The sequence below is a fragment of the Solenopsis invicta genome, chromosome 14 (genome assembly GCF_016802725.1).
Source record: "Solenopsis invicta isolate M01_SB chromosome 14, UNIL_Sinv_3.0, whole genome shotgun sequence".
Lineage (NCBI taxonomy): Eukaryota > Metazoa > Arthropoda > Insecta > Hymenoptera > Formicidae > Solenopsis > Solenopsis invicta.
In genome coordinates, this window is record NC_052677.1 from 8,254,116 (window position 1) to 8,278,478 (window position 24,363).

At 26.9% G+C, this 24,363-nt stretch overlaps 1 protein-coding gene across 3 annotated transcripts in view; it reads right to left on the reverse strand.

The window, feature by feature from the left end:
* Nucleotides 1–296: 296 nt before the first annotated feature.
* LOC105192877 (O-acyltransferase like protein) overlaps nt 297–24,363 on the reverse strand; it is a 45,766-nt gene continuing 21,699 nt past the window's right edge. The window contains exons 1-11 of one of the 3 annotated variants that reach the window (XM_039457247.1): nt 19,279–19,380; nt 18,244–18,464; nt 17,091–17,182; nt 15,456–15,637; nt 14,080–14,249; nt 10,545–10,713; nt 7,950–8,146; nt 7,335–7,467; nt 6,517–6,706; nt 6,291–6,433; nt 297–2,686 (exon numbers count right to left, since the gene is read on the reverse strand). In XM_039457247.1, coding sequence (XP_039313181.1) covers nt 2,138–2,686; nt 6,291–6,433; nt 6,517–6,706; nt 7,335–7,467; nt 7,950–8,146; nt 10,545–10,713; nt 14,080–14,249; nt 15,456–15,637; nt 17,091–17,182; nt 18,244–18,431 — 2,013 coding nt within the window. In that variant the 5' untranslated portion in view covers nt 18,432–18,464; nt 19,279–19,380 and the 3' untranslated portion in view covers nt 297–2,137. Of the gene's footprint in view, nt 2,687–6,290; nt 6,434–6,516; nt 6,707–7,334; nt 7,468–7,949; nt 8,147–10,544; nt 10,714–14,079; nt 14,250–15,455; nt 15,638–17,090; nt 17,183–18,243; nt 18,465–19,278; nt 19,381–24,363 lie in introns of those variants that run through there. The other 2 variants (XM_011157162.3, XM_026136646.2) reach the window with 2 other exon arrangements.

Consider the following 24,363-nt stretch of genomic DNA (forward strand, 5'->3'; position numbering starts at 1 on the left):
AACAAAATATTATAGAAATGTCGTAATTACTTAAACAGCAATATTTCTTCCTAATAAATGGAAAAAAAATGAATTTTCTATCTTCTCTTCGCTTCATTTCGATTAAGTCGCGGTATCGATTACTTCGATAGATCCCGCCAAACAGACTCCGTATTGTTTTCTCGGCTTACTTTCACGCTGTTCAAGCCGCGCTTGAATCTATTTCAGATGGATCGCTGCCTCTCTCAAAGAGAACAACATGTGAAAGAAGGGAAATATGAGAGGTAAAGTAGGCCTAAATAAACAACGACACTGGCTATTGACAATGAACTTTAATTCAGAATTGTTCGACTGATTCGTAGAGGCGATCAATTCGAAACGGCATTTATAAACAGGTTTCATCAAAACATTCAAATTTGTACTCTTATTAGCAAATTATTATATAACAATTAATATTTTTTTATTTAAGTATACACGGTATACGCATGAAATAATCAAAGAAATAATTTTTTTTTTTAAGATTATTATGCACTCAAAAGAAAAAAAGTATACATTTAAATCAAAACGCTAAAACAAATTGATAAAGGTAAAAAAAATTGAAAAAGAATTAAAGAGAGAACTCTCAAGCGGATAATTTGTTTAATAAATGTTTAAAAAATGCTTAGCTTTAATACGTATTTTTCAGTTTAAAATTTTCGACGTTTATTAAACGTCTAAAACTAACTCTATTATTAATAGGAATATAAGCTGCATTTCTATAACTCATAGTTTTAAAAAATACATCTATACATATTCAAATCAAGTGAACTACATCGGTCAAAACTGATCTTAATACTCAAATAATAATTTCTCGACTTTATATGTGTATTTTTTAGTTCGCCCGAGCTGCGCACCGCATATTCATCGGCCTTGAAACGCAGCTTTTAAGTAGAATCAGAAAAGAAATATCATGACATTTAATTGCTAATCAATTTAATAACTTTGATGCTAATAAGCACCTAATATACAATCTCTTTCCTGCCCAAAAACTATAAAGAACGTGTTATCCACACGGAATGTAGAGAAACTCATACACCACAGAAGTTTGCAGAAATATTGTTGCAACAATGTTGCTACAAACTCTGTACTGTATAAGCAGATTATCGTAGCTAAGGTAATACTTTTCACAACAAATTCTTTTATTTTATTTACTTAAAAGCTGCGTTTCATGACTGGCGAATATGCACATAGTTTATGGAAACTAAAAAGTATATACTATAAAATCAACTAAAGTTATTATTTAAGCATTAAGATCTGCTTTCACTGACATAGGTTGTTTTTGTTTTTTTTTTTGTTTTTTTTTGTTTTTTTTTTTAATGTATAATACGTTTTGCGGTCATAGGAATATAGTATATTAATTATAAAATCTACATTATGTTAAACAATTTCTTAGATTTTATGACGTAAAGTAAAATACATTTTTTAACTCTCTCTCCCAATTAATACTGCAGCTCGTACCGAGAAATCAACAACGCTCATCATATCAAACAATTATGTATACATATTCTCTTTGTGCAACTATTTTCTACACTATACGTAATCTTTATTAAAAATAACATATTCTCTCTCTTTATCACAATAATTGCTATCAATAAAATAAAAAGTCGATCAAATAAAAAAATAATTCTCTTATATATTGCTATTTAAAAATACAGCTAAAATTTTGATTCTCTGTCTAGTGAAAGTTTTCACAAATATATCTATTGATATTTTTAGTTTATTATAAGTTCTACACGGAAAGAATTTTTTCTTAGAATTATAAATTATAGTAAAATTTTTCAATCTCATGTCTATGTATCTTACGATTACCATGATTTAAAAAATAAATTCTAAAAGAAACTTCCTTCTGTGTATAATGTGCACACGCGCGCGTATGTGTGTGTGTGTGTGTGTGTGTGTGTGTAAAATCTCTTTTATCTAATTATTTTTTTGTATAAAATTCTGATTATCATATCACTCTTCTTCTATTCTCTCTTATTATAAATAGGACGCATCCCATTCAAAACACTTATCCTGTATAAACTTTGTTATCGCAATTTATCTCAAATAATAACTATTCACATAATAATCAATAATAATCATAAACTATAACTAGACTAGATTGAATTCAGTCGATCTTTCAACCACTGTCCCTCAAAGACTGATTTGAATTCGTTCTTTGAGTAGAATCTTTATTGATCGATTCCGATACTTTCCCATTTGAATTACTTGTACTTGCTTTTGGTCGTCCATACATGTCGAAAAGATGACTAAGATCGACGTTGACAAAATTAGATCTCCTATTATGGGAATTCATAGCCGACCACGTCTCGTACCGTTTGATGGGATTGATATAATATATTTTATCGACACTTTTTTTCGTCTCGTCATTGGTGTATTCTACACCAATCTTGCAATTCTCTTGAGCAATTCTCATACGATCATAGCGAGTAACGCCACAACCACATTCTCCACGGTTATCGATATTGTACGTAATCGAAGATCCCGACGATTGACAAATCTCTTTGCCGGATGCCGTAAAATCATAAGCCTTCAAATTTAGCTTTGACAAGTTTTGTTTGCGCCGAGAAAGGATACTGTCGACGGTCATGAAAGGCATTTCAAAGCACAGGCTCCACAATGCGGATGTTATCATCGTGAATACTAGATTGGCGAAGAACGTGCGTACCTTAAAATTAACAAAAGGTATTATTTATTGCTACCTCTTTTTAAGGAAAGTTATTAAATGCGTACTTAAGTTATTTTTTACTCTATTTTCTACTTTTCTAGTGAAAATTTTTCTCAAAATATTCATATTATTTTATAATTATTTATATAATTTTTCAAAATTTTTTAAAATTTTTGTATAAATTTTATAACATTTTTAGAAAAATTTTCAAATTTTTTTTAAACAAATTGAAACATTTTTTTAATAATTAAAAAAATTTAACCATGTATATATTTTTCTGATTTTTTTTTTTAACATCAACACAATATCTTAAATATTCGAAATAAAAATATTTTAACAAATTTAAACTACTAAACACAGTTATTTGTGCTATAACATTTAATATACTGTATTGTATTTAATATGATATATTGTATCAAAACACTTTGTTTATTTTTATTTCGGAACCCATTTGTAAGAGCTCACTTTCAAAACATTATTACTTTATTATCATTTCGTTAACGTAGTTGAAAAACGTCATAATGCTGCACTTTTTACTTTATCTAGTGCGACGTTTTCATTACAAGAAATAAAACTTTGTTAGAGCGGATCTGTTGATGATGCATACCTACTGCTCGTTCGATTCCATTACAATAGAAAAAGAACTTCTTTTAAAGCAATCATAAAAAGATGCAAAAATCTACATTTTTTTCTAAAAATAATCTTTATACTTACATATATATATGTAAATTCTGATATATTCTAAGATAATTTTTAAAAAAATTTTTAGAAAAATATGAAAAAACATAAATATCTACATTTTTTCTAAAAATCTTTATACATAATGTGAATTTTAATATATCTAAAATGTCTTATTCTATAAATTTTGAACACAATTTTTTAATCTAAAAACATTTAAAGAATTTTTTTAATTTTTAAAAATTTTAAATATAAAAAATTTTGAAAAATTATACAAAGATATACCTGTAAGAAGTAGCTGCTCACTTTTAGAATTAACTTATTTTAATAATCATGCTGAATTATACTAGGTTCATGCCACATTGTGCCCAATATTAAGACCATAATATGAAAAATACGTTTAAAAAATGAGAAAAATGATTTTTTAGGCCAGTTTCTTCATTTCTCGATTTTTTTTAATTTTTTTAGTTGTGCTAGGTTATGCTAACTTGTAGTATAATATTGTGCCACAGTATTACTTTCAAATACCAATAACAAAAGAATTAAGTTATAATAAAAGAAGATTTTAGACAGTTCCACATAAAATTAAGATTTACATTTGCATTAATTATTTTTATGGTATAAAATTGTATATCTGAATTGTGTTTGCATGGATGTCGGTACAACCTTCAAATTTCATATCACAACAATACTGAAGGCTTTATTCTTGCGCGCGACTTTTAGCGCTCGGATTTTTTGACTATAATTCTAACTTCTTACTGATAAAAAATTCTGAAAAAAATTTTTATCAGAATTGATACTAATTTATCAACAAAATAAACATTGGAAATTGTAACTTAATGTTTCAGCTCAAACAGCACAGAAATTTACAGCAGCATAATACAAAAAAAAATTTTTTAAACATTACTTTAGTAATATTTTAGCAGCATTTAAAAACTGTTGTAAAAAATAATGTCCTTGATTCACACGAACAGTATGCGTCACTAATATAGACGTGGTGGGGTTTTATTTCTCGTAATTAAAAACTACAAAGGATAAAATAAAGGCGAAGCTTTGTGATATTTTTCATCCGCATTTAAATGAAATAATTCCTTGAAAAAATGAACTCCCAAAATTGAATTTGAATACAAAAGTAAATAAATTACATTTTAACAATAAAATTTTTAATTTTTTTATGTATATATTAATTCAGAAACATGATATATCTTGGAAGTTATACGTATCAATATATTACCAATATGTTAATATAATGGCATTTAAAATATTAAAATACATTATATTGTAACATTGTTACAATATTATAGAACAATATTTTTAAAAGGACGTTTTATCATTGCTGCAATGTTGCACTAATATACAACATTTTACATTTTTACAATATTGCAATATTACTATGAAATATTTCTACAATATTCCTGGGAAAAAAATTTATATATAATCATATATAATTATATAAAAATATATATAATTATATATGGAATTTGGCCATTTATATACATGATTATATATGACATATAATTATATATAACTGTATATGTTTATATGTCATCACATAAAATCATATACAATCATATATAAAGATATATAATCATATATGAATATATATTATGTTATATAATATATAATGTTATATTATATGGATATATATGATCATGTATAATTATATATGATATCATGTATGATTATGTATAAATAACCAAATTCCATATATAATTAGATATATTTTTATATAATTATATATGATTATATATAAACTTTTTTCTCGGATTGTTCCCATCTTTCAATGCAGTATGTTAAGTACCTATTATAATCATGATTACAATATTTACTGTAATGTTCAACCTTTCAGATTTAGATTAGTCACTTAAATTGTACCCATAAGTCTTCTAAATCACATCTCTCTCTCTCTCATCTTTAAAAATATCTTTATGAATTAAAATGATTAAAAGTATAAGATTTTAAAATATTATTATACCAACAATAACTTTTACCATTATTAATTTTATGTTAATATTTGTTGTTGTAAAATGTCTAGTAATATGATTTAGAAATTTGATAAATTATATGATAATATCAATTTAATTTTTACAAAAATTGTAAATATGCAATAAACGTAAAATATTCTATAATGAACATTTTTTACAAAAATATAGATTTAGATAAAATTGTATGATTACATAAAATTATCATTGATAAAAAATTATACTACCTAAATAGAAATATAAAATATTGATGAAGTACCACGACCAATACGCATTTAGCAACGTTTCTCTACATTTCCGTTGTAGCTTAATTTCTTACGCTCATGTAATGTCATATACAATAAGCAGAAAATGATATAATTAATATCAGTTATTTACGTATCACATATAATTCAAAATTAAATACAACCTTGTGCAAAAGTATTAAGGCACCTAATAATTTTTAAGTTATTTTAAATTGTGATAGAAGCAGGCAAAAAAAACTGTATATATTATACTTTTAAGTAGTCAATATTTATTGTAGTAATTTTGATCACACTTTTGAATAACTTGAAAATTATAAGATGCCTAATACTTTTGCACAAGACTGTACAATAATGCGACATAAATAATAATCAGTTATCAATTATTGGTCGAACATCTGTCTACTATAAATAATAATATAATAACAGATTTTAAAAGTTTTTCAAATTGTTTTAAAACAGATTTTTAAAATTTGCACATTATTTTACGATAGACTGTCCACATCGTATTTTATTATAAAACGAAATTATAATTAAATATCAATATTGTTGAATATCATACTTTATAAAGATATAAACAAAATTTTTACGATTTAATAATATATAATAAATTCAACTTAACCGCCTAGTCACTAATGCCTTTGTTCTTATTACCTTCATCGCGATATTGTAAGAATAATATTTTTTATCTTTTTTGCTCACCACGTTCATCTGCGTCAAATTGCCAGTGGTTCGAACGGCTCCGACATGCGATAGAATGAACAGATAATGAGAGAGGTAAGCGCAGTAGGTCAGTTTGCTGAGCGGTATCCATCCACGCCAGGAAAGTAAATAAGTGACGGGACCTTGAAGTGATTATCACTTTTGAAGATTCACGTTGACGTAATTTGGTATAGTAATTATCTCGCGAGCGCATGTTGATGATTACCTGCGTATCCGTGCATACAACAGAAAATGATCCAGGAAACCGAGAGTACAAAGATCTGTCGGTGGAAACCGGCATAGAAGCTCGCCTCCACTCTATTGTACACATGATTATCGGAGTACATGCCACGCGGTCCGAAAATTACCGAAAGACCGGCCGTAACCGCAAGCAACCAGCCGAGTATCACGTACCACTGTGCATAAAGGCGATTTAGCAATTTTTTTTGTAGCAGTTTATTCTGTAAATTTTTTTCAAATTTTCAAGATATTTAGTAATTATGTAATGTATATACAAGGTGTTCCCGGGTTAAACGATCAAACTTGAAATGTGAATTTCAAACCTCAAAACAAGACTAGTTTCTGGAAATTTGCTCGCAAACGTTTTATTCGAGAAATATCGATTTCTTAAAGGGGAAAGGCCATGTAATCGACCAAAAAAAAGCTGATTTTTATAAATTTTTTTACGGCACAAGACTTTTTAATGAACTGTCCATAACTTTTCTCACATGTTTCTTATAATTCGTAAATGTAAAAAAAAATTTTTTTAACCAAATTAGTTCAAATATGGCGGCGTAATGACATGGATCGCTTTCCAAGTCCTGGTTTTCGAGGGAATCAAAACGGCGTACAATATAACTCAAAAAATATTCGATCAATATTAAATATATATTCTATCCACTATATCTTGTCCCCTTATCACTCTGTATATTCGACAATAGAGTAGGATGTAGTGGATAGAGTATACAGAAAACGATTGATATTAAATATTAAATAAAACAAATAAGAGAAAATGCTAAACATAATTGTAAAACTGATACTTACAAAAGATAATTTAACTGTGCAAGACCGAGTCTTATATAACAGGTATCCAAGGCCTAATCCAATGACATAAGATCCAAATCTATTGTATGTCTTTATATAGATCTCCAGAAAAACTTGGGATAAGTCCGTCTGTCTACGAAACATAATATCCTGTTGAAATCACAACATTACTAAAATCTGGCAATTAAGAAATTTCGTGCAATTTTTTCGTATATTTCGTAGAAATAAACGTCATTTGAAGTAGTAATCTTGCACGAACTTTCATAATTGCTTAATAATTAATTCTTGAAGACTTGGATGAGGTAAGGTAAAAAGGACCCACGGAGTAGATTTACATTGAAAGATCACAATAATAATACATATTTAAATGCTAAATATAAAAAATTAACTAAATAAATAAAACTAAAAAAAATGTGAATTAAAATTAGATAATTAGAATAAGATAATCAAAATTAAATAATTAAAATAATAAATCATAAATTAAAATAAATAAATCAAAATAAATGATACTATTACATTTGGACATTAGAGAATAGGTTTTTTCTAAGCTACTCAAATCAAAACCTTGAATAAAATATTTTCTAAAAGAAAGAGCAATTGAAATTCTACACTCACTCCTTGTAATAGAGCATAGTGCCCGTTAACCGAAGACTATAAGTTGTAACGAAAGGCACTAAAATCGAAAGAAATAAGCAGGCAGCCAAAACAATGACTGAGAACAGACTCCTGAACTTGAGCATAGGATATAGAACAAGCGGCGACAGCCAAACAAACTGCATGTCGGTCGATAGATACCAAGATTGGGACATGCACTAGAAGCAAACGTAAGAAAAGAATATTTTTACAAATCAGTATGGAAATCGAAAAGTATTGGACAGTGCAACATGGTATTTAATAATAAGGTTCGATAGTAACTATATAAAAAAATTAAAAGTTAAATAATAAAGTTAAGAAAGAAAGTTAATAAAATTAAAGTTTGTAAAAATAATTATTAATTAAAATTAAAAATTAACTTATTTAAAATTAACTTAGTTTAACTATCAACTAATTATTTTTAAAGCACATAAACTTTTACTTATTACCTTTCTTTCTTACGATAATAGTTCCTAAGATTATTTACATTTATAAAAGGAAAAAAATTATAAAAGAAAAATATATTTCCATATAAAAAAGAATAGAAAATTTCTTTCTTATTTCATAAAAATTTAATTTATAAACAAAATATTAAATTTATTTGATAATTTATATTGTAATTGTTTTGATATTTAAAGTAACATAACTTTAAAAAATTATGATATTCTAATTTATTGTAAATATTGTATAATGCTCTCACACAAAATTAACTATTACTTTAAGTTAATTTAATATTAACGCAATTTTTAACTGAATTCTTTGTTTATATAGCTTTTAACGTAACTAAATTAATTTTACTGGCATTAACATTAACTTAATTTTTAAAAATATATTAATCCCAATAGGCACATTGTATCAAACAATGGTGCATATTGCATAATAATGGCATTTCAGAAAAATGAATATTTTACAATAATTGCGCTGAAATGATATGCCAGTAATTTTGTCAAAATAAAATTTTTTAATAATAAATTTAGCAAAAATTAGACAAAATCTAAGATTGAAATATAAATATTTTATTTCAAAAAGTGTTTGATTTCTTATTTAAGATATATCATGCTGAATGTGTAATATTTTGTACTGCAGTATTTCTACATTACAATTTAGAAATAATTGTGCATTTTTGTAAACATGTATATATAAATTAAAATTATATTTCTAAATGTTTTATACATAATATGGCTAAAATGTTTTTTTCATTTATTAAATAATTTGTTTCTAAATTTAATTTCCAAATATACATGATGAATTAAGATAAATCAATATAGTTTTGTCAAAATAATATTTCAAAATTATATGTGCAAGCAGTTATCAATATTTTATAAAAAGTCAGTACTTCTACATCTATTTTTTGTAAATAGAGGAGAAGAGGGTAATATAGCACCCATTTTCATCTTATTGAATAACTTTGTTTACAATTAAAATTTTCTATTGAAACTTGAACGATTACATTCGTCAGAGTGTTGTTTGACAGATTCTAGACTCAAAATAATGAAACATTTATTATTTAGGACGTGATTTATAAAAATCTAATGCACTGCATAATTGGTGGAAGAAAAAAGTTGTAATATGGCTATCCAGAAAAATAATTTTTAAAAATTAGTTGAATTTAAAAAAAACACAATACCTTGTTACAAAATTCTATATTTTTAATTTTTCATTATTTAGAATTTTCTTGATTTAGAATTTTTCTGCGTTTAGAAGCTTTAGAAATACCATTAAAAATTTCATTAAAAATATCATTTTATCTCTATTTAACATTAAACAACAAGTATAAAATGATGTCTCTAATGTTTCTAAACGCCGCTCTTTAGAGTGACAATCGATTTATCGAAAAAATATTTTGATATAAAAATTTTCCTTAAACAACCATATTAACAACATTCCATGTTATTGTTTCAACTTTTTAACTCGAAATATATACGGCTGAATAAAAAGTTAAATAACAAAAAAACACTCTAGTGTATGTACCTTCATGTGATAATACACTCAAGATTAAGAATAATGAGGAAGTGTATGTAATTAAAGAATAAAAGTATACCTTGAAAAAGTTTAGAAGTGCTCAAAAATAAAAATGCTTTATAACAATTGTCAGTCATTATGTATTAGCATATTAGCACCACTAAAAAAACAGCGGACTACTAAACAAATAACTCCATAAGCAATTGTTAGAATACGTCACCTAATAACGGAAATAATAAGGGTAGCCATATTGTCGACAGTAGCCATAATACCCTCTTTTCCTCTATAAATATTTACATAATTGCAAATTATAATTTTTTATGCAAGATTTTATCACAATTTAATAAATGTTGTCCTATTGAGAAATTTACCCAATCTTATTAATGGATAAGCTTAGTAAACTCAATCAAAAAAAAATAAATATGTAAATAAAAATGTTATAATTAAAAAAGATATGCAGCATAAATTTTTAAATGTCATATCTACCGTTTCTAGATTACATCCAAAATAATAACTAACTAATATTCAACATATGATTGTTGTATTTAATACAGTAAATAATGCACAAAGATGTACAGGATATACATAAAATAGTAAATTAAAAAACTAGTCTACCATGTTTGGTACGTTGACATAATTGTTAACGTAGAGCAAGTTGGTCCACCAATTCTCGCGACAGTAGTTTTTGTTAGAGCCGATCGTGGTTTCCCACTGCGGGCCTGTGCCGAATTTGTAGAACAGAGTAGCATAAAAACCAATCATCATTGCGTAGGCCGGTGTTAATCTGATGAAAGGAAAAATTGCCAATAATCCGAAGACATAAAAAATAAAAAGAAAAGGAAAAATATAAATCAAACGATATTATAAAGAGAAAGTAAAGAGTACAAATTGTATTATCAAATAATATTTACGTACGATATCTTCATAATTTATCGACGCAACAGATATATTTAGAAACAAGTTAATTGTGCGAGAAAAGCCAATTTGGTTGCGTATATGTACAAAATTGGAAACATTACCTTAAAAAAGTAATGCATCCCTTATAGAAAATGTATTACTCACAGTAATACATTTCTGTAAGGAATTGCCATTACTCATTATTAATTTTAAAAAGTACTTTCTAAATCTGCATTAGTATAATAATTTTGCTAATTTACAGTGCTATACTTATAACTGTGATCATTAGTATTATAACTATTCACTAGTCTTTCACTAGTAATTCCTATTAAAAAGAAGATATTCTTAGTGACCGGTATTAGTGCAATATCATTGAAAGACAGTGCATATATTATTGATGTAATTACTATATAAGTAAAAAATTATTATGTAAATTATAGCATTGAAATCAAACGATTCATTGTTTTTCAGTGAACCGACTAATTCAGTAATATATTTATTCTGATTAAAAAGTAATGCATTATTATTAATATTATTTGAAAAGTAACAGTTTATTACTGTTTCCTTACTTTTTGTACTTGCTACACTAATTAAAAATTGAAGTGTATCGAATATCAAATTTATTTATATATAATAATGTCATGGTTCAATTTTTTTGATGCAATTTTTGTGGAAACGAAATGACAACTCGATCCGATTCCTCATCATCTTTGCACGCAAGAAGAAAAAGAAGAAGATAATGCCTCGAATAAAAAAGATTCTAGATAATTGACAATGAATAAGAAGAAAAGAATGTCTCGATAATTTCTGAGACATTATTAAAGAGAAAATCAGTAACGAGACTTTCAAGTTTTCCGGCGTTATACTTCCTACTGAGATCAAAAACGGGAAAAAGAAAGAGGAGGTGGAAGAAAAGGAGGACGATTTTTTGTAAAAATGTAAGTATTACTTTTTTTAATTTTGTGGTCCATAATATTACTTTTTTTATAGCCTGTCCTCAAAAATAATAGAATTTATTATTTTTAGAAACTTTATACAAAAGTTTTTTTACTATTTCATACTCTGCATAATGGTGTACTCACTTTTTCTAAAATATCAATTTTTTTAGCTTACCCCCAATAAATGTCATCTCGTTTTTTCAACAATTAAATTATGAAATCATAACATTATTATATATAAATGAGTTTGGCATTCGATGTACAATACTTTAATTTACGTTCTTACAAAATTTTTATATTTTACAAAATTAGAGAGTGGGAGTGGAGGTAAATTAAAAAATTTTTTTTCAAAAAAGTGAATATACCATAATACAGATTATAAAAAAAAAACTGTAAAACTTTTATATAAAATATGTTTTTAAATATCTCATAGTTTCAAAAATATTCTGTAAAAATGAAAAAATTTATTATTTTTATGTGTTTCAACTCCTACCTCAAGAAAAGCAGATAAAAAAAATGAGTTTAATATTATTTAATGTTCTACTAATAGTGTTTAATGTTCTATTTTATTTAAATGAAATACTATAACAGATCTATATAGGTTTGGTATTATTCTGAGATTTACACTTGGCATCGTTCCTTCGTCAGTATAAGTATAATGTAAATGTTTTCCTCGAAATGTACGATGAAAACATTATAATTAGACAGACTGTCCTCAAATGTCCCTTTGTTATTTTATTTTCTATTACGGAAAGATACGACCGTACAAGTGCATGTATTATGCGTGTAGATATGTTTTTAATTATTATTTTTGGAAAACGCGAAAATGTTGCAATATAACTTTATCATACATCATTGAATTCACAATAAAATAAGCTTTATTTTGTTTATAAAAAAAATAAAAATTTAAAACAAAATAGGTAAGTGGTGAGGAAAAGTATAAAAAAAATTGTTTTTTAATTATTTTGTATTATTGTAAAGTACTCTTCAAGCCATTTAACTTTCAATTAGAACATTTTTCTCTATCTCTTATAGTTTCAGCGATATACGCTTCGAAAGAAAAAAACCGATTTTCTTCAAAGGGGTGTTTTACCCCCTAAAAATAAAAAGTATAAAAAAATACGTGTCCCTTTTTATCTGTACTACAACATATTAGAAGCTCGTCAAAATTGAATAGGGACACCTTGAAACCATTTCTTGTTAGATAGCCAAATAATTGCATGTTGTCGGCAACATGTCACAAATATTCTCATAGTTGTTAGCAGAGCAATGGAAGGGGGTATCCTCTTGTTAATACGTTTTTCCAGCAACAGTTTCCAAAATATAATTCCACCAAGTTCCCAACAACTTATCGGCATTACATTATCACAACTTATAATTAGGAATTTTTGTTATTAGGCTGTTCGGAAAGTAATTTCGTCTTTTTTATAAAAATGAAAGACGCTTTTCTTATAGTGAATAAATATTTTATTGAATTATATATTGTCCATTCTGATCCAATACCTTTTGCCATCTTTCTGGCAGTAGCATGATTCCACGCTTATAAAATTTTTTTTCTTTGCTGGCAAAAAACTGACCCAGATGATTTTTTACTTTCTCATTTGAAGTAAAAATTTTACCGTCTAAAAAATTTTGTAGAGCTGTGAACAGGATCACGAAGAATAGCGATTGTTTTGTCAATGCGCAAATAAACACTTTTTCAAATTTGTAATGTTTTTTTAAGTTTTTGATCTAAAGTGTATTTCTTGAGAAATTAAATTTCAAGCTTTATAACTCAAAAAGTACTTAAGAACAAATAACTTTATTATAGTGTTTTGAAAAGCTCTTGACATCAGCTATTAGATTCTGGAATCAAAAAAAGGATGTCCCACTTTAAAAAGTTGATGTGACTTTAATCTGACCTTGGCAATGCCATCCAAGGTCAAACTAATAAGCTTAATAAATAGATCTTTTGAAACCCTACAACTTTTATCTGAAACATTTTTTCCTAAAATGCTTAGTTTTTGACATATTCTTGAGGATCTTTTAAAATGGATCACCCTGTGGTATACTTATCACAGATTGGCTGCAATAATTATTCCATTTTTATTATTTACTCAATAATAAAACTCAGCATACCAATACTAAATTGACTAAAACATTTTTATTGTATTAAATAGAAGATAACGTAATAGCAATTAATGAGCAATTTAATCTATACAATGATTTACTTTAAATTAAGTTTTTATGTTTTGCTATTTGGATAATTATCAAATCTAGTGTTAACTCCATTTCGATCAAATGGACCCTTTCCTATGACAACAATATATACATACCTTACGTAACGATGAATATAAAGTCCTATTATATCAAAACGCCATTTTAAGGCGGCTCGTTCCTTCTTCACCAATTCGGTGTAAGCGAGTAGAAGTCCGCTCAGAAGAAAGAAAGTATCAGTGACAATGTTGCCATTGAGAACCAGCATGTTGCTCCAATTTTGATGCATCTTTTTGATCACAAAAATAATTTCACGTTATGGTGATTGAGACAAAATTTTGAAAAAAGAGGTACTTCATATTTAAAAAGGAAGTGTTTAATTTTAAGTTATTAAAATGCTTTATTTTTGTCTTTATTTTCTAGATACGTAAAAATGTTTTAAACAGTTTTAAATTTCCTGTATAGCACAGAAAGAATGCGGACATATTACATAAGCCTTACATTGAAACATTGTAATGTTTAAAATTGTTTAAAATGCCGTCCTTTTCTGTTCTTTTTTTTGCGCGCGCAAATACCATCTTAAGATGTCATCAATCAATCGGAGAACCGTATTAGCATCTTAAGACATTACTTAAGATGGTCTTGAATTAAGAATCACCTATGAATACCGGTCTTTGATTGACTGATTCGCTTACTCTTTAAGTTTTATTGCTTCAGTTTTTTTGTGTGTTATGGCCTTTAGCATACATATATGAAATTGGCATAATGGCGCGAGAAGCAAAATGCAAGGAATTGCAATTTTTTGTCTGATTTTCGAATTAATCATCTTGTATTTCTGAGAATTTCTGTCAATAATGCGCACGCAAAAAAGGACAGAAAAAAACAGCATTCCCTGCATTTTGTCTCTCTCACCGTTCTGCCAATCTAAGCTTTTAGACAAGTGAAATCGGACGAATGAAAACTGACAATGAGTCTATCTTATATGTCTATGGATCTAATGTAGCAAATAAAAGTGCTATTGCCTGAAGCAAAAAAAAATTAACATTTTTTAGATTGCTTATTGTTAGATTGCTATTTGTTAGACCGCTATACTGCTATCGGCATAGTCGACCCTGCTTTTCACGGTGCGCAGTACTCACAGTGGAGAAAAACAGCACCGAGATTCGAATTCTGATTCTTAGTGTTATAAATATCAAGTTAAATATCAAATTAATCTCAACAAAATAAAAAATCTCAATAAGATAAAAAATGTGTATTGCCATGTTACAATGGCAATATTGGCTTGATTATTTATAAAAAAAGTGATTAATTTCTTATATCATTATAATGTAAGAACTTAATCATTTTTTATATATAAAAAAAAAGAATCTCAAATCATTTAACTTATATTTAAAATACAAATAATAAATTCAATTAAATTATTAAAATAAAGATGCAAAGAAACAACCAATTCTTATAGTAAAATATGATGTAAAACTAAAATTGTATAACTTACATGTGGAATATGTGTGAGGTCCATTTTGACACTGACAGCTTCCATATAGTAAGTATGACCGTAAATGATCCAACATATACTGATAAAACGCAAACCATCCAGACAGCGGATAGATCCTCGACGTCTGTCAGTTCGCAACAGCTCTTTTCCATTCTTGTATAGAGAAAACGCCATAAAAATGCCTGCGCGAGAAACCATTATCAATATCATTATCGTATTCCAGTTTTTGGGTTGTTTTTGCTTTTATTTTTTTTTAAGGGGTTACGTATACTTAGAGGTACATACCAAAAATAGCCATTAATGAATTTTTTTTCTCCAAACATATTAAAGGTATCAATTCGGGGTTTGTACTAATATTTTATATATAGTTTCGTTAATAAAATATAATTTTTTTATTAAAAAATATTAAAAAATTAAAGAGATATTGCCGTTGGCATCAGATAAATTAGCTGCTGTAGTTGTTTGCGGTACTCATTGTAGAATTTTTTTTATTTAAATCTTATATTTTTAAATTGTTATATATGCATAATTTTTAAACCGTTTTTAATTATATAATATAAAATGTTATTTTTAAAAGAATCAAGGAATTTAAAAATGCTCTTTTATTATTAAATAAATGAAAATTTCTCATGAACAAAAAAAATATATAACACAAGAATAAAAGGCCTAAAACACAAGAACAAAAAATACATTTGCAATAAAAATTTACAATGACAGTTTTACAATTAGTTTACAGCTTTTAGAGTAATTGATGATAGTTTCCGAAAACTTTAATTGACCGTTTCATTTTGTTAAACCAGGTAACTAAAATTTACATGACCCTTGACAACTTTTTGGCCATATTTCTGCATAATGGTAATTTCTAAAATACTTCTATATTTCTAAAATATTTACGTTAAGTCTTTGATGTTTTTTTTCACTTTGAAAATCTCTTTGCCAACTAAATTCAAACAAACAAGAATATCGGACTGACGAAATTAAAACACAAATAAAAGACCTATTGCCGTGCGGATCTCGGTAATCAAAGTGGTAGAACGCCCGTACGGAATTCGGGAGATCCAGATTCGAACCCTGGCTGAGGTGTTATTTTTTGCAGTAAAATACTTCACAATTTTTCCGGGAAGGAGGAATGTTATATTATATATGCTTCTAAAAACATTAATGTTACTGTTTCGGTTTTATGACTGTGTTTTAAGTCCGATGAATACGCGGCGCGCAATTTAAGTTGGAAATTGTAAAAATTAAAAATAAAACAATTATTATTCGGCACCAAGAACCCTTATGGAATTTTGCTAACTCTGTTTAAAATGTCATAAACCAATCATAAAGCCATAATATTTAAGTATTTTAAGATATTACTTAAGGCAGTCTTGAGATAAAAATTATCTATCTACGTAATCTATAAATACTGGCTTTAGCAATTAACTTTATTTATACAACACAATATTCCAGCAATATTGAAACAATACTTTCAACGGTTCTGCATTATTATTGAAATGTTATAATGTTGCTGCAATGTTTCTAAAATGTTCTGTGGGTATTAATTTTTACTAATTTTGTTGCATAAAATGTTGAAGAAATGTTTAAAGGACTATATCTAAGAAATAAATAAGCTTTCATATTTTTATATTTTACCTTTTGATTTTGACGTGATTAACTGTCGTTGTATTGCGATATCGTATCCAGTGCTGGCTACGATGACTAATGCGAACAGCGCAAGTACCGCTCTGAAGTTTTCAAAAGTTACACAAATTAGGTGTGCTATTACAGAAAAGTAAATGTTTAGGTAAGGTAAATGTCCCGAATAGCTGAACATGTCCCAGTATCCGGCCACATATTAAAGAAACAGTTATTATTAAATATTTATAAATATAAACCTTAAAATAAATATTTTTTTAAATCATTGATATATTACCCTTACATATACTAAAAAATTTAGAGTCATTGTGTAATAAATTTACTTAAATAATAATTAATACAGCTGGGATACATCATATAAGATAATAGACTTCAATCTTTAATAATTTTAAGCAAATAATTTTTATAATACAGAGAAAAGGTCCTCTTAATTAACTTTTGAAAGAAATGTTTTGATATTTTACTTAAAAATTAGCTTTTGAGTATATTCTATATAATTTTTTTGTTTAAATTAATTATATATATATAGTATATATATATATTTTTTTTTTATGTCCGGTTACTAGTACTAGCTAAACTTAGGGCAGTCCCGATGTCCGTCCACATGTTTGACTGCTTAAATTTATAATAACAAAGGTTATATTAGTGTCAACACATTCGTTGTATTCATTTATTTAAGATATCTCATGTGTTTTTCATTTTAATAAGTATCATTCAATAATTATTCCTTTCTTGTCAATTCAACAAATTATTAATATTTATATATCAATTTTATTTTATTAATTATTTGTGTTATAATTATTTTTTATAATTTGCGAATTACATATATAAAACTGATTGTCACATTGCGATCGGATATTGGGACAAGCTGTGTCCGGATATTGGGACACAGACGTTTCAAGCTGTCCGGACATTGGTATACATATACACATACATATACGAAGATATTTACGAATATTTAATAAGCTACAAATTAATAATTTTTTTTTCTTTTATTTTTTTTATTTAAAGTATAATCTTGATTATGTATATAAAAAGATATTAAAAATGTAATATTTTGATTTAAAAAAGTCACATTTTCAATAAAGATTAGCTCTTAAACGTCCGGCCACTGGGACATTTACCTTATATGACAAAGAATTCTATTTACATATAACACCAGTCGGCAACGTCCCAGGTTGTTTGAACGGTCTCTACGGTGTGACACGCTTCCTTAAAAACATTGATAGTCATATCTACCCGACCTTCAACTTTTAATGGATCGAGCGCGAGCTCGAGAGCCTCCTGTATCTCCGTATGATTACAGGAAGACGGAACGCAAAACATCCATTCGTACATGACCGAGTTGCCGGAAGTCCATTTCGTCACGTTCTATTCAGAAGACATCTACATTTAATTAATCTTTAATGTTCGTTGCTGTGCAAACTAACTTTAAAATCTTGGTTTAACTTATTCTTAGAATTTAATTTTTAGAGAGAAAGAAAGAATTTAAAAAAACATAAACATTAATTCTCACTCTGTAACGTGTTTTTTGACACCCGTTAACTGTAAAGTTGGTTATTAATATCTACTTAGTTCTTTTTTTAAAGATTAATAATTCAAAAAATATTAAAAATTTATGTAGCTTTCTTAACTATTCTAAATAAAGGATTTATACATTATTTAACAAATCTATTTGTTTAAATATTTTATTTTTGCAAATATATTAATCAAAATACGAGTTTGATAATGATATGTTCAAACATTGGTAACTTGTAAACAAACCAATAAAATTTAATAAATTATTATTGCAAAAAATAAAATTTAAAGTTTATATTTTAATAAAAAAAATATGCCAACAAATTTTTTTAATTCAATTGCTTGGGACATAAAATCTTGCAATTTTGAAACTTATAAAAATAAGCGTTTGACATGAAAAATGATATTTGACTTTAAAAAATTTATTTTTATTTAAAATCTACATTCTCATATCATCGTCACTATTATTTTCTCCAAAAATTGTATCATTTCAAGAACAAAGGTTATCATGTAATACCTTTTCGGCAGAGCAATTTGCATTTTTTTAAGATAAAACTGATTAACAATGTGTAAAAACTTTTTCGTTGTATTGTAGATTTTACTTGTAAAAATAATTAACAAAAGCGATAAAATCATTTTACTTACTGGTATAACAAATATACGTTACCTGCAAAGGGAGGTCTAATTTGTCAGCGCTCGACTTTCATTGGTCGCCGTTCAGCGACAGAATGACGCACTTTCCCAAGCTTTCACGGATACCTTCCTCTACCCTGCAAGTTTTTTCAAAAACGGCGCGCTCATACTTGTTTTGAAGGTATTCATAATTTTACAAATTGCATAGACAAAAATGACCTCTCTTTACAGGGTGAGGGTAAATTAAATCAAGATTAACCTTAAAATGCTACTGTGAGTAAATTTTCATATAAATGCTAATTCAAGATTAGTATACTAATAGATTTCCAAAGTTGGGTAAATGAATATTTTTCTTTAACTAAATTAAAATAAAGTTAATGACTTGTAAAATTAATGCTAAGATTTGCTGCAATCGATATGAGCACCAATATTGTCACTTTTATGTTTAAAAATTAATTTAATTACATTGAAAATTGTATGAATAAAAAATTAATTTACAAGGAGAGATACAGAAGTGTCATCTTCCAATTTTGACGTGACTTTAATATGTTGTAGTACGAATCAAAATAAGGGACACGTATTTTTTTATACGCGCCCGTTTTTACTTTTAGGGAATAAAACACTCCTTTGAAGAAAATCGGTATTTTTCTTTTGAAGTGAATATCGACGAAACTATGAGAGATAGAAAAAAATGTTCCGAATAAAAATTGAATAGCTTAAAAAATACTATATAACAACGATAAAAAATTTTTTAATTTATTTTAAATTTAAAACAATTTTTTAATTTAAAAAAATATTTCTTATTTTGATTTTTCGTACAACATATTAAAAACTCGTCAAAATCGGAAGACAACACTTTCTTGTCAGTTAAAAATTAAAATTACATTCTCTATAAATTCACAATATTCGAAGAATATCATGCAAATACTATTAAAATAATATTCCAAGAATATTATTAGAGGAGAAGAAGGTATTATGGCTACTGTCGACAGTATAGCTATCCCTATTATTTCCATTATTAGATGACGTTTTCTAACAATTGCTTATGGAGTTATTCATTTAGTAGCCCGCTGGTTTTTTAGTGATGCTAATATGCCAATACATAATAACTGACAATTGTTATAAGACATTTTTATTTTTGAGCACTTCTAAACTTTTTCAAGGTACACTTTTATCCTTTAATTACAAACACTTCCTCATTATTTTTAATCTTGAGTGTATTATCACACGAAAGCACATACACTAGAGTGTTATTTAACTTTTTATTCAGCCGTATATATTTCGAGTTATAAAAAATTAAAACAATAACATGGAATGTTGTTAATATGGTTGTTTAAGGAAAATTTTTATATCAAAATATTTCTTCGATAAATCGATTGTCACTCTAAAGAGCGGTGTTTAGAAACATTAGAGACATCATTTTATACTTGTTGTTTAATGTTAAATAGAGACAAAATGATATTTTTAATGAAATTTTTAATGGTATTTCTAAAGCTTCTGAACGCAGAAAAATTCTAAATCAAGAAAATTCTAAACAATGAAAAATTAAAAATATAGAATTTTGTAACAAGGTACTGTGTTTTTTTTTAACTAAACTAATTTTTAAAATTATTTTTTTGGATAGCCATATTACAACTTTTTTCTTCCACCGATTATGCAGTGCATTAGTTTTTTATAAATCACGTCCTAAATAATAAATATTTCATTACTTTGAGTCTAGAATCTGTCAAACAACACTCTGACGAATGTAATCGTTCAAGTTTCAATAGAAAATATTGATTGTAAACAAAGTTATTCAATAAAATAAAAATGGGTGCTATATTACCCTCTTCTCCTCTAAATATTTTTAATATTATTTTAATATTATGGGGCTATTATGTTAATGTATATTTCGTTTCAAATAAAATTTGTGATCTATTACTTTAATATCCATGAAATATTACGAAAGTATTCTACGAATATCATTGTAGTCAAAAATTAATGTAAATTTTTATGCGTAAAATATCCGTAAACTTTATAATTATTGCATTATTTAAAAATTATAATATTCCTGATTTAAAATATTGAAATATTAAATAAAATTTAAAATATTGAAAATATTAAATATTATTTAATATAAAAATAATATTATGCGCTTATAGAGTTAATTTAAATTAAATTAAAGATTAATTTTGAAAAGAATTATTCATATTAAATTAAAAAGTCGTAATTTGTTAAATAAAACAATTATAATATGCATCATCAAATAAATTTTATATTTTATTTGCAAATTAAGTTTTGAAAAGAAATATCTTTTTGTTTTAACGTGGAAATGTATATTTTTGTAAATCATTGTTTCCTTTTTTTAAATAGATAAATTTTTAACTTATAGAATATAGCCTGCTCGTCTAGCCACAACGCTGTTCTTGTTATCTTTATACCTCACACGCGACTGCATACCGATCGACTCTCCATAAAAAAAAAAAATTCCCTAAATTTAGTCTCAATAAATTAATCTTGATTTGCGATCAGTCGAAAATTTCATACCCAAAAATATTCTTGACTGGTCGCAAATCAAAATTTAATTCACAAATTACTTGTATCTTCTGATCTTTACATAGCCTTCCTTAAGATAAAAATAGAAAAAGCCTGAAGAAGAAATTGATAATAAGATTATGCAGTTAATTTAGCGATATCAATAAACAACCACTGAAAAAATGTTTCCTATCACACACGCGCGCGCCCGCATGCTTCGTACAAATGTAACAAAGAGGATTTGGAGTCAAGTAATACTGGGGAAATGACGAACTCCGGGGTCTTGATCTTTGTTACACACACAGTGTTTCTACTAGATTTTAACAATAACAAGTTTACATTATTAATATAATTTCATGTTATAAAATTTATAATTTAATGATATTTGATTTAAATATACAAAAATAATGAGTTATCTAAAAATCAATATTTGTTTATTTGATTGTTTATAACAATAGAAATGGTTATTTTAAAATTAAATTTTATAAGCCACTATTCTAATAGTAATTTTAAGTGAATTAAGTTGATAAATTAATTATTTCTGTGAAAAAGCGCGGAAATGTATAATTTATCACAATAATTTGTTTATAAAAATTAAGTTAAATGTTTATTAAATTTTTTTTTTTTTTTAATGTCATAGTATTTATTATCATCGATAGTAAGGTTGTTAAAGCATAGTTCATAGCTAGATAAAAAATAATTTAATGGAAAAGTAGTAATTAATCATTTATTTATTTAAATAGTTTTGCATAAACAAAGAAATTCCAAAATTGGCTCTGACAGTTCCATTAAATTCTTTTAGGATAACAAGGTAGAGGTCTAGGGCTATTTTGAGTTATTTCCGAAGAAAATCGAGACTAGCCTTTTAATCGCGCCGCTATTTTGAAAACTTACAAATAGCAAAAATTGTCGAAAACAGCCGAAAAATGAGTATTTTCACGTAAAAGAGTGTTCAATTTTCTATAAAAAACGTCAACATTTTATTTTCAAACTTGCCTTTCACGCCCACTATAAAGCAATGAAAAGAGCGCTATAACGATAAATAAAGTCCAAAAATCTATGGTCCTACAATTTGGCAACCAATTATTCTACGAGCTTAATACTTGGCATAGTGTTCGACCATCAAACTGTTCAAACTGTTCATGCAATATGAAAAAAATCTGTGTGTTCGAAAAATGAGTGGCTCATTTGGCATGGAATGCTCCATATGTAAATATAGGGTAAAGTCGGTATTTACGCCGTGGAGGGATGTACGCCGCAGCAGTAAAAAAAATAGAAGAAATAAAAATAGTTTGCTCACAACCACTTTGTTACGTGCCTTTATGCTATATTAATATTGTATTGTAATTACAGTTCTTTATTGTTAATATTAACAAAAATATCGTGAATTGAATTAATTTTTTCATGTAGAAGTAGCGCGACTCATATTACCATCTACGTAAAATGATTACTGTAGAAAATATAAAAGGCATAATGATTATTTCATGATATGTAAATGTAGAGCGATAGTAAAGGATGAAATAGAAGCAAGATACAAGTGCATAGCTTTTGTATTCTTTATTTAGTTTGATATCTTGTATATTCCACTTGTTTAAGTTATACGGTCTTTTCAGCGAGCGGGATTTATATCGTAATACAGATACTGCGTGATTGGAAAGCACCACTTACCCTATGTTGAGCACTATGTTGAGAACACAATGCGTACATATCTGCACTCTGTTGATGTCTGTGCATATTAATTTCTTCAATATTGCATTATTATTACTCTGTAAACATATTTACTGTTTTTATTCCCTAATAAACTTTGTAAACACATTTTGTAAGTCATTATGTTATTTTATATCATATTTGTAAATGTTATTTGTAAATAATCGATGTGCCGTGTATCTTACACATGAGTAGTCGTAAATTCAGCCATTTTTTTTATATGACAAAAATGCAAAAATTTTTTTAAGTTTCTTTTTCAAGTATAAGAAAAGAAATATTTCATATTTGAAATTTTTTTTATAATATTGTAGTAAACAGTATAAAGTTTTTATTGGCATAATTTATTTTCCTTAAACATAGTAAATAATACTTGATAAATTAAATTTTCGATAGTTACGACGTATAAACCGACTTTACACTACACTTAATTTGTAGATTAGGGAGATTTTGGTACCTTGTAATATTATGATAACAATAGAAACTAGTGTGGTTCGTAAAGAAACGAGCATTTACAATTAAAGTATTTTTCGTGAATGATGCGTTCGCAAAAAAATCTTGCAAAAAATTGTTGCTCTCTCAAAACTTACACCAACCCGTTAAATATAGGTTAAACATTTTCAGAAAATGGCTTGTACAAACTAACAAACGCTTCTTTAGTTGATCGCAGACTGCAAAAACGCCCGAAAACATTGAACGTGTTCATGCATCTGTGCTACATACGTGGACATGATCGAAACGTTTTTTATCTCTATGAAAAAGAAAGCTCTAACTCGCACATGGTTTCGACACGCAGAATGCAACGTGCCATACTGCAGGGAAGATATATTCGACGTTCTGCGCAAAGCGTTCGAGACTTATCTCCCGCAGTTACCGATTTTAACTGGCGATCCCGCTTATC